Below are 12,376 nucleotides of genomic sequence, written 5' to 3' on the forward strand. Positions count from 1 at the left end.
GGATTTACTTGGTCAGACTGCCATTTGCCACTATTTGTTGTTTGTGGCGAAAAATTTGCAAACAATGCCATGGTTCCCAGCAAACTGTATATGTCCTTGTTCTGTTGAACACAGGCGGGAGAGAGAACAGAGAGAGCACCTGATCCTTGTGTTTGCCATTGCCACATAAGATTGTCAGTATGTGATTGATATGTACAAGGAATCCTGCTCAGGCGAGCAACTGCAAGAGAGACAGAAATTGCTTGCAATGACAGCACTGACAACGTCAAGTGCGCCATGAGATTACCTCTTCCATGTTTCCATTATTTATTGGGAATCAATACAGATATACATTGTCAATACAAAATAACGGACATGCATTTTAATTTCATCAAGGCTTATCTCACAGAGATAACCCAAAACATTTTAAGTAGAATGAATTATTTTGGACTTATATCGCCAAATGCAGCAGGGACTCTCCACTAGGCAATCTCCCACAGTGAAGTTGCTACAGACGGGAGTCATTCGGGATACCAGTTCTTCCAGTAATGTGCACATGAACCATAAAACCACATTGGATTTGCCAGTCAGAATGTACAATGCAGAGTGTACAATGCAGTACACTCTCGGCATTGCTTGGGATCGCAGACTCATGGATTGTGTGATGAGATTTTACCCAATTATTTTTAAACCCATGGATGAAGGTACTGCCAACTGATTAGTTTGGAGGTGTGGTTGTCCTCATCAATGTTACTGCACCCCGTTGTCTTGATTCCACTCCCACCCCAATCCCATACATCATTCTGTCTTGCTTTTCCACCCTGGCTCCCTTCCACAACAGCTCTCTCTCTAATTCCGTACATAAACCAGCCCTAATCCCCTCCTTCCCCGGTGAAGCTCCTACCACAGACGTCTGCTTGTCTGGGCTCAACACACTATTATCTTTTGGATGGAAATTCTTTTCTTCCTCGATCTTTCGCCCCAAAATTCCGCACTCGGTGAATTTTCTGCAGTTGACTGTGGATGGTATCGATGATGCTGATCTCATCTGGAATGTGAACGTAACGTACGTTTCTGCCAGTGACGAAGAAGTCATCCAGTTGCAAGGCCTTGCCTGCCCTGTCAGTGTACAGCACTTCAGAAAGACGGACATTCATGAAGGCGTCGACATTCACAATCCGTCCTCTGACGGAGCTCTCGTCTCTCAGCTCCACAGTGGTGACATGGCCATGTATACCCTGGAGAAGGATGATGAGGCTGTTCTCAGAAATTGTTCGCTCTTTAATGGAGTGGCTCACCGACATGATGGCTCAGGTTCTGCAATTAGCGCAAGGAAATTGAAAGATCAAGTCCAACTACCAAACCTCTGTGACAGAACAGCATCAGAGTCTGAAAGAAAAAACACAAGAAACACAAACGTAGCTGGATTGTAATGGTCCACCAAATAGAGACAAGGGGCTGTTTCGTTTCTCCGTTTCAATCAGGGCACTGCCTCCTGATAGGGATTTACAGATAGGCAGCACTAAATCCACAAATTTGCACGCAAGTCTGAGGAGCCAACATACCAATAACCAGTGGAAAGCAAAAAAAACTGCTGATACTGGAACTCAGAAAAAAATGCTGGATATATTAGGTCAGGCACCATCCGTAAAAAAGAACCAAAAATCATGTTTTAAGTCAAAAACCCTTCTTCAGAATAATATCATTGTAGTTTCACAATCCTCATTAAAGTTAATGGACTTGAAAATCTGGTACACAAAAATGCTGGAGAAACTCAGCGGGTGCAGCAGCATCTATGGAGCGAAGGAAATAGGCAACTTTTCGGGCCGAAACGTTGCCTATTTCCTTCGCTCCATAGATGCTGCTGCACCCGCTGAGTTTCTCCAGCATTTTTGTGTACCTTCGATTTTCCAGCATCTGCAGTTCCTTCTTAAACTCTTGAAAATCTGGTAACCTAAGCAGAACCAAGGACAAGTGCTGGGAAATCATAGCAAGATCCAGAAATGTTACTTTCTTCCTCAGCTGCAGCTTCCAATTCCATTCCCCTCTATCGTAATGGACTGAGCCCTTGAGTGAATCTCAACTACTGCTCGCACCTTCTTCTCCTGGACAGAACAACAGATTTCCTCTAGTATTTACCTTCCATCCACCAGCCGCTGCATTCCACATATCATCCCTCACAGCTTCTGACAGCTCCAACCAGATTCTACCACCAGATGTATATCGCCTTTGCAACTCCCTGGTCTGCTCTTCGTCCAAGCTTAACATGCTTAACTGCCACCATGAAGCCATTTTAACATCCTATCACAGACATCCTTTTTGTTCCATACATCTCTCCTCCATCGTCTCTCCTATTGAAAACCAACTCACTTCTCTCTCCCTCCCACTTTTGATGAAGGGTCATAGACCCGAAACACTGACTGTTTTTTTGTTCTACATATGCTGTCTGATCTGCTGTTCTTCTCCCCCCCAGTAATTTCTGTTTTTGTTTCAGATTTCCAGCATCTGCATTTTTTTTAATTTTTAATTTTTGTTCTCATCAAAGCCTTGAAATGTTTTTATTCACAGAACACGACGTAACCAGGAATTATGATGGCAGAGCCTGACTGCTAGGTTTAAACTCTGCAAGTACAACAATAACACATTTTTCCTTGCGTAGAATGTTATAGTGACAATCTACAGACCATTTGTAAGGATGGCTTTACATGGTTGATTAGTCTAGGAAGTGATCAAATCCAGTATCAAGGACAATGCAAGGTGGTAGATCTGTTTTTCTTACCTTGATACTTTTGATTACAATTTTAATACTTTGCCATTTCAGAGGACATTAAGAGCCAACTAGTCATACAGTTTGGAGACAGGCCCATAGTCCATGCTGGCCATCAATTACCTGCCTCCATCTATATTACTAAATCTCTGTTCTTGACCGCTTTTGGCCTTCTGTGCTGCGATTTCCGAGAGAACGCCGCCACCTACGGCCGTCATTTTTGGCCACCTTGCTCAGAGCCCCCCCCCCCCCCCCCCCGCCGCATGTGTGTCGAGGATTTTTCCCGTCGATGAAAAATTACAGAGATATTAATGTTTTTACACAATTCCCCATTCTCTCTGCTGCCCCTGCTAGAGGGAGGGGGAGGGACTATAAAACCAGGAAGTGGTGTGCCTCAATCAGTCTCTGCAAGTGGTGTGCCTCAATCACTCTGCAACATGGAGGGCACTCTGAGCTCTGAATGACACTGAACAAATTTCTTCACACCTGTGAGTAAGTACCCTTAATGTGGTTTGAAAATAAAATATGGTTAGTTTGAAATAAAAAAGCACTGCCTGCAAATGGTTGTTTGGGGGGGGTTTGGGTTCCTCTCTCTCCCCACCTCTCTCTCTCCCTATCCCTCTCTCTCTCCCTATCCCTCTCTCTCTCCCTATCCCTCTCTCTCTCCCTATCCCTCTCTCTTTCCCTATCCCTCTCTCTTTCTCCCCCCTGTCTCTTTCCCTTTCTCTCTCTCTCTCCACCCCCTCTCTCCTCTCCCCCTTCTCCTCTCCCCCCTTCTCCTCTCCCCCCCTTCTCCTCTCCCCCCTCTCCTCTCCCCCCCCTTTTCTCCCCCTCCATCCCCTCCCCACTGTCCCTCCCCTAAACCCCCCTCCCCTCCACACACCCCTACCCCCTTCCCTCCACCCTCCCTGCTCCCCACCTCTCAGCACACCCTTTTCTCTCACCCCCTTTCTCCCCCCCTTCCAACGCTCTCTCTCTCCCCTCCATCCCCTCCCCCAACGTCCCTCCCCTCCCCTCCACACACCCCTACCCCCTTCCCTCCACCTCCCTGCTCCCCACCTCACCCCCCTCTCAGCACACCCCCTCTCTCCCCCCATCCCCCCTCTCCTCCCGCCTCTCTCTCTCTCTCCCCCCCCCCTCTCTCCTCCCCCCCTCCATCCTCAACCTCCCTCCCTCCCCTAAACCCCCTCCCCTCCACACCCCCTACCCTCTACCCTCCCTCCTCCTCCCTGCTCCCCACCCTCTCAGCACCCCCTCTCTCCCCCTCACTTTCACCCTCTCTCTCTCCTCCCCTACCTTTTCCCCCCTCACCCACCCTTCCTCTTCTCCTCCTCTCCACCCCCCTCTCCCTCTTGCCCCTCTCTCTGTCTCTGCCCCATCTCTATCTGTGCTCACTCTCTACCCCCCCCCCCTCTCTAGATGTGACTGCAAGTTGGGGGCTATGCGTCAGTAGCTGGGTGGTTATGGGGTAAAAGGAGCAAATTAATAATATTAATATATCAAGGGGGGAAATTAGCGTGAGTGCGGGGGGGGGGGGAGATAGTTAGTGTGTGTGACGCTGCATGCCACCTCCCCCCCCCCCCCCCCCCCCCCCCCACAACCGCACGTTGGGGGAACAGACCCAACGGGTCTGCACTTGGTCTAGTTAATTCTATTTTCCTGCACTTCCTACCTATACCTTAGCATTTCAAATGCTCATCTGAATACTTCTGAAATGTTCCAAGAGTATCTGTCTTCACTGATTCCGGTAGTGGGTTTCAGTTTAACCATCCCCGGGTGAAACATAATCTTCCTCAGAACCCCTCTGAATCAGTTTGGATATATTGTGCAAACAAGGAACTGCTGGTTTACCGAGAAAAGATGCAAAAACTCAGAACTCAGTAGGTCAGGCATCATCTCTGGAGAACATGGATCAGTACCTTTCTTCAGACTGATCATTGTATAATGTGTATAGTTCTGGTCTCCCCAAAAGAACGTGGGGACTATTGAGAGGGTGTAGAAGAGGTTTACCAGAGTACTGCCTGGATTTGAAGGTATTAGTTATAAGTAGAGAGTGGACAAATATGGATTGTTTTCTCTGAAACACCAGAGTTTGTAGGAAGACTGGAGGGCAGAGCTATAAGTAGGTATGTTGCAAAGCCTACCTGAAGCGTCGTTGAAGATCTGCCGCTGAGGTTGTGCGCGATTTTGGCGCCGTTTAGAGGGGGCGGGTTTAAAACGCGATTTTCTCTAAGCTGTTCCAATCGAAAATGTTCAGCCTAGTTAATTATTAACGAAAAATCGCTGATAGACCCCGTCGCAAAAGCTATTATTAGGTTTAAAGGCCTTGAATAATAGTTATAGTAGTTTAAAAATCAATCTTTAAACCCGCGACCGCCAGCAACCGCAGAGTCTCATAAAGAAAATAGCAGAAGGTAGGTTGTATATTTTTACATTCAAAAGGGCTTCTAAAGATCCTTTTATACAAAATTTAATATTGCGAGTAGCTCAATTTGGGCCCATTATATCGCGCAGTATTTTTCTGGGCATTTGGGGCACAAATCTACCGCAATGTGAACGTTCTAAACCAGCGCGTTCCACAGAGACCCACTGGAAAGCTGATTTAAATGGGCATTTATTTACAGCAATTGAACACTGAATTCCTTCCATTTGGCCTATAAATTAATGTAAATGAGATTTTAAAATCATGTTTTATTGTGAATTATTTGTGAATATTATTTGGACATTTAGGCTATTTAAAAATGTTAATCATTTATTAAGAAATGGATAGATGTTTAGATCTAGTAATTGAAGTCTGAAATTAGCTACAATTAGGTAACTAACTAATTATATGCTTTAATTTCAGGTCATCCAAGTAAAATTATTTTATATTTGTTTCAGAATGCTTCAATCTATGATAACTGAAAATTTCATTCAGTTCTCTTAATTTTTAAGAAAGTTATGGGCTTTTGACTATTCACGATCACAACTTTTTTGTTATGTCCATAGAAAATCAATAGGGAACAAGATGCTCATTTCCGAGTATGAAAATGGCCATAACTTTTTAAATACTTGAGATATGAAAGTGAATTAGATGTCAAATTAAACTTATTTTTATGCTTTATCTGATGGGATAAATTACAGACTTGATTTTTAAAATCTCAAAATTTTGTAACATTGCTACTATAAGGTGAGCAGGACAAATTTTAGAGATGTGCGAAGCAAGTTTTTTTACACAAAGAGTGGTGGGTGGCTGGAACGTGCTGGCAGGGGTGGTGGAGGCAGACATGATAGTGGCGTCCAAGAGGATATTTCGACAGGCATGTGGATATGCAGGGAATGGTCATGTGCAGGCAGGAGAGCAGTTTAACTGGGCATCATGTTTGGCACGGACATTATGGGCCGAAGCGCCTGTTCCTGTTCTACCACATTTATACTGCGGAGGAGGCGAGGTGTCCGGTTGCCTCCACCCCAGGGGGGCGCGGCGTAGCGCCGGCATCCAGGGACCCGAGCCCCAGGTCTCGGCCTCAAGCTTGGCAGCGCCGAACCAGGGGACAGAACCGGCCGCGCCCTCCAATTAACTCCCACAACACTGAGCAAAGGATCGGCTGAGCAGCCCACGCCGCTGCCTGGACGCCATAGGTTCACTTACTGTGAAACACTTACTTAAAGCAGCGTCGGGCAGGTCGGCCGCCGGCAGCAGGCCGCGTCTCCTTGGTTACAGCAGCGCCCCCGGGCGGCGGGGAGCGGCCCTGCACCCGGACGTGGCTCGGCTCGGCTCAAGATTATAGAGCGGACTCGGCTGGGCTCGGCTCGGCAGCCTTGAGACAAGGTGCTGCAGGTTCACTCGGGTACAGGCAAAGATCTTAGAGCTCTGCTCTAAGATCTTTGGGCACAGGTACAGAGAGGGACGCTGGTTAAAGCCCGAGTGTTATCAAGAACTGTGTTGGAAGGATATTGGTTTACACCTTAAGATAGACACAAAATGAAGCAATGTTACAAAATGTTGAGATTTTAAAAATCAAGCCTGCAATTTATCCCATCAGATAAAGCATAAAAAGTTTAATTTGACACCTATTTCACTTTCATATCTCAAGTAATAAAAAAGTTATGGCCATTTTCATACTCGGAAATTAGCATCTTGTTCCCTATTGATTTTCTATGGACATAACAAAAAAGCTGTGATCGTGGACAGTCAAAAGCCCATAACTTTCTTAAAAATTAAGAGAACTGAATGAAATTTTCAGTTATCATAGATTGAAGCATTCTGAAACAAATATAAAACACTTACTTGGATGACCTGAAATTAAAGCATATAATTAGTTAGTTACCCAATTGTAGCTAATTCCAAACTTCAATTACTAGATCTAAACATCTATCCATTTCTTAAGAAAAGATTAACATTTTTAAATAGCCTAAGTGTCCAAATAACATTCACAAAGAATTCACAATAAAACATGATTTTTAAATCTCATTTACATTAATTTATAGGCCAAATGCAAGGAATTTAGTGTTCAATTGCTGTAAATTAATGGCCATTTAAATCAGCTTTCGAGTGGGATCCTGTGGAACGCGCTGGTTTAGAACGTTCACATTGCGGTAGATTTGTGCCCCAAATGCCCAGAAAAATACTGCGGGATTTAATGGGGCCCCAAATGAGCTACTCGCAACATAAAACTTTGTATAAAGGGATCTTAAGAAACGCTTTTTAATGTAAAAATAAACAACCTACCTTCTGTTGTCCCCTGTATGAGATCCGGCCCGTTGTCGGCGGTCGCGGGTTTAGAGGTTAATTTTTAACTTACTATAATAATTAAATAAACCCGTAAAATGTAAAAATAGCTCCAGCGAGCAAAACTCCAAGCGATTTTTCGTCAGCAACTAAGTAGGCTGAACAAGCTCGATTTGAACAGCCTAGGGAAAATCGCGTTTTAAACCCGCCCCCCTCTAAACGGCGCCATAATCGCACACACGGGCTGGGACAGATCTTCAGCGACGCTTAAGGTAGGTTTTGCAACATACCTACAAAATGCTTGAGTAACTCAGCGGGACAAGCGAAGGAATAGGTGACGTTTCGGGTCGAGATCCTTCTTCAGACTGAGAGTCAGTGGAGGGTGAACTAGGGGGGGGGGGGGGGGATACGGAGATAAGGTTACTAAACCGGTTGCTAAACACTTTAACGACCCCTCCCATTCACACACTGACCTTTCTGTCCTGGGCCTCCTCCATTGCCAGAGTGAGGCCCAGCGCAAATTGGAGGAACAGAACCTCATATTTCGCTTAGGCAGCTTACACCCCAGCGGTATGAACATTGACTTCTCTAACTTCAAGTAACCCTTGCTTTCCCTGTCTCTCCACCTCTCCTGTACCCAGTTCTCCGACCAGTCCGACTGTCCCTGATTACATTTTTTCTCGATTTGCTTTGTTGCTACCTTCTCCTAGCTAACAATGATCTATAGGGAGGTTTCACGGCAGTCGGGCCACGACCCATGACCCATACTGTTACTATGCTACTCCAAATGCGATGAACCGCAGGTAGGCACTTACCATTGTTTCCAGCGTAGCGGCCCCGTTAAAACCCGCCGAAAATGTCAATGTTTGTGCTGTAAATAATTATGGAAATCAGGATAAGCGTGTGAGACATTTAGCCTACTTCAGAATTCCAAAAGTGAGGAGAAATTATGGTAGATAGAAGTGAGAGCTGAAGGGACAACAACAGAGAGTGCTTAGCGAACATTGGCCGTTTGCTCACTGCATTTCATCAACTAAGGCATTATTTGTGTTTTTTCTTGATTCCTTTGGCATCTAAAAAGTTTCAGAAGTGATAAATCTGGCTGTAAATTTTTTAAATCGTCCATGGTTCTCAAGTGGGTTTTTACATACAAAATGAAAACGCACCTGAAGAAAAATTTACAGCCAGATTTATCACTTCTGAGACTTTTTAGATACCAAAGGAATCAAGAAAAAACACAAATAATGCCTTACTGTTGATGAAATGCAGTGAGCAAACGCCATAATTCCCAATATTTTCAATTCCGATATCTGCACGGCCAATGTTTACCAAGCACTTTAGCTGTTGTTGTCCCTTCAGCTTTCGCTTCTATTTACCTACATTTCGCTTCACTTTTGGAATTCTAAAGTTGGGGACATGTCTCTCACACGTACCACGAATTTTTTTCAATGCAAAAATTCAACATTTTGGCTGTTTTTAACAGGTAGGAAAGTACGCGTTTCTTGCATTAATAATATACCGGAAGTTACGGATGTCCTCCAGATGGATTGAGCGGCTCTGTGCATCAAGCCCTATGACCCAGTGACCTTACGTGCAACCCCCCTATTCTACATTTTTCTTTAACTTCACCCGCTTTGGTGTCTTCCTTCTCACATCACATTTCCTTATCTCTGTATCTCCCCCTCCCAACTCTCAGTCTAAAGAAGGTTCTCTACCCAAAACGTCACTTCTGTGTCATATATTGTCTCCCAGACCCGCTGAATTCCGCCAGTACTTTGTGTTCTGCTCAGTATTCCAGTATCTGCACTTCCTTGCGTCACCAGTAACTCGCAGGTTCTCCCTGTTTAAATCGTGGGATTAGATGCAACTCACATCCCACTGTCACCTCTCCAGTTCTGTTTGGGACTATAGATAGATAGATAGATAGATAGATAGATAGATAGATAGATAGATAGATAGATAGAATCTTTATTTGCCACACGACCAGGGTTGGTGGTATTTGGGTTCGGTACATGATGGTACACTGCTTTAGTCACATTAACACTAATAACACAGATCACAGTAATAAAGTGCATCCATACCACATCACAAATCTCACCAACAATACATAGTGCAAAGGAACAGACAAAGACCATAGACAAGACATTGTATACATCAAAAGTCCTTAGTATTGACTGTTATTGGAGGGAATTGAGTGTTCTTATTGCTGAGGGGAAGAAACTGTTTTTAAAGCGGGTGGATTTTGTAGCATGTGACCTGAGGCGCCTCCCTGAAGGGAGAGACTGGAAAAGGTGGTTTGCTGGATGGGAGGGGTCCGAGATGATCTTTATTGCCCGTTTTGAGGTACGTTGGAGGTAAATGGAATGGATTGAGGGGAGGGGGGAGTTGATGATCCTGGACGCCTTGGAGACAATGAGCTGTAATCTGTGTAGTGAGTGACTGTCAGTGTTTCCGTACCAGACTGTGATTGAGGAGGTGATGATGCTTTCAATGATGGATTGATAAAAACGGACCAGGTGTTTGTGTACTCTGAACTTTTTGAGCTGTCTGAGGAAGTATAGGCGTTGTTGTCCTTTCTTGATGATGCGGTCTGCGTTGATGTGCCATTTTAGATTATTGCAGATATATACATCCGTATATAATGTGCCAATTCGGAAACTTCAGGGGACTGTTTGACTTTTAAAGCGTTTATATTTACTCTTATGAACACCATTTATTTAGTGGCCAATTTGGATCATAAACATGGCTGGATCATGAATGCTTCAGTTTCTTTAACACATACTTGTCTTTTATTGGTTCTTAATCAAGGATTAACATATTTTAATCTACATTCCTCAGCATTCGCGTTCCGTTAATATTCAAGAATTTCTGGAGGTCAAAGTGAAATGTTTCAGATTTCTTGGATAATTTGTAAACACCTTGAAGGCCGCCATAGTTGTTTAGTGCCCAGTAGTAGCAGACATAAGATAAAGGGAAATCTGGAAAGTAGAGAGGAGACTATGGTTTGGTCATAGAATAGAGAGGTTTTCTGTTATTTGACTGGAACTCTGGGACCCGTGGTGGCTCAGAAGGATCAGAGCTGGGGAGCTTGGTGGTTTATGACATATATAAACGATTTGGTTGAAAATGAAGATAGGTTGATTGGTAATTTTACAGTTGACACAAGAATTAGCAGTTATGTATCGTGAGGAAGGTTGTTAAAAAATTCAGTGCAATGTAGGCCAGTAGAAAATATGGGCAGAGAAATGGCAGATTAAGTTTAATCCGGAGAAATATAAGGTGTTGACATTAAATGCAAGAGGAAACTACACGTGACGAGCAGGACACCCGAGGAACATTGATGTAGAGGGATCGAGGGATCTTGAGGTACAAATCCAGAGCTCCCTAAAAATGGCAACACAAGCGGATAGGGTAGTAAAGGCATATGTCAAACACATCTTCAATTGGTCAGGGTGTTGAGTATAAAAACTGAAAAATCATATTGCATCTGTATAAAACTTTACAGTATCATATGCAATTCAGGCTACCATATTACAGGAGAGATGTAGAGGCTTTGGAGAGGAAGCAAAAGAGGTTCATCAGAATGTTGCCTAGATTAGAGAGTATGAGCTACAAGGAGAGGTGGGACAAACTTGGATTGTTTTTTCTGCAACTTCAGAGGCTGAGGGGCAACTAAATAGATGTAAATAAAATGCATGAGAGGCATAGATGAAGCAGAAAGACAATGTATTTTTCCCCAGGGTGGAAAATCAAAGACTTGAGGGTGTAGGTTCAGGGTGAGTACAGGAGATTAATGAGGCAAGGTTTTTTTCACTTAGAGTGGTAGGTCCAGGAATACGTTGCCAGGGAAGTGGTGAAGGCAGATATGATAGCAGCTTAAGAAGCTTTTAGGCAAACACATGCAGGGATGGAGGGAAATTGATCATAGGTGGGCAGAGGGGAGTTTAAATTGACATCCTGTTTGGCATAGATATCATGGACAAAAAGGCTTATTTCTGTGCTGTACTTCAACGTGCTTTTCATTAGCCATTTCCCAGCTAATTTGAAATGCTGACACAAAGGCTGAAAGATATGTAGAAACCGCTAAAGGAAGCAAGCAATGGTAAGATACAAGCACCTTGGGTTGCCAGGTCCACAATGATCAGTCCATATCTGCATGAGAAAGGCACGGACAACATTCAATCATTGGGTAATGTGACAAAACAATATACACTCCATAAATGTGCCAAGGAACGAGCATCCGCAACAGAGCGCAAACACCTACCCTTGACATCGAACTTTATCACTGTCAGTAACCTGAGGCAGAGGATCATCCATGTCCAGGAACTCAACAGGATCAGCCCCATGTATCTAGTGGCTACAAAAGCAGATCAGGGATTGGGTATTCTACTGAAAGTGCTGCTGCCTCAGTGTCAGTGTGCCGGGTTCGATCATGACCTGGAGTGCAGTATGTGTGGACTTTGCACATTCTCTCTGTAACCGCGTGGGTTTCCACCAGATGCTCTGCATTCCCTCCACATTCCAAAGACGTGTGAGTTTATGGGGAAATTGGCCTCTGTAAATTGCCCCTAGTATGTAGGGGTGGGGTGAGAAAATGGGATAACATAACACGTGTGACCCGAAACGTCACCCATTCCTTCTCTCCAGAGATGCCGCCTGTCCATCTGAGTTACTCCAGCATTTTGTGTCCACCTCTGATTTTAACCAGCATCTGCAGTTCTTTCCTACACAAATTTTCTTAATTTGTTAGATTACCATCTTGCTTCAAGTTACACTATCATTGGACATTACATAACCCCAGAAAATGCAGGCAATACTCAGCTATTCAAGCAGCATTAGTGGAAAGAAGCAATGTTTTAGTTCAACGATCTTGCACCTGCTGCCTGACAGGATGAGTATTTACAGCATCTTCTGCTTTT

The 12,376-nt window shown here is 44.2% G+C and overlaps 1 protein-coding gene across 6 annotated transcripts; it reads right to left on the reverse strand.

Annotated features, from left to right (window-relative positions):
* Positions 1–289: 289 nt before the first annotated feature.
* On the reverse strand, positions 290–6,487 carry lsm10 (LSM10, U7 small nuclear RNA associated). Of its 6 annotated transcripts, none has more exons than XM_033045429.1 (2): positions 6,378–6,487; positions 290–1,368 (listed from the first exon to the last, which is right to left on the reverse strand). In XM_033045429.1, exon 2 carries the CDS (start codon positions 1,281–1,283, stop codon positions 918–920), a length of 366 nt encoding a protein of 121 aa, XP_032901320.1. In that variant the 5' UTR covers positions 1,284–1,368; positions 6,378–6,487; the 3' UTR covers positions 290–917. The 6 variants fall into 6 exon arrangements, with proteins under 6 accessions (XP_032901320.1, XP_032901322.1, XP_032901321.1 ...); XM_033045431.1 differs by having other exon boundaries at positions 6,396–6,466; XM_033045430.1 differs by having other exon boundaries at positions 6,392–6,466.
* Positions 6,488–12,376: the final 5,889 nt, after the last annotated feature.

The sequence above is a fragment of the Amblyraja radiata genome, chromosome 27 (genome assembly GCF_010909765.2).
Source record: "Amblyraja radiata isolate CabotCenter1 chromosome 27, sAmbRad1.1.pri, whole genome shotgun sequence".
NCBI lineage: Eukaryota > Metazoa > Chordata > Chondrichthyes > Rajiformes > Rajidae > Amblyraja > Amblyraja radiata.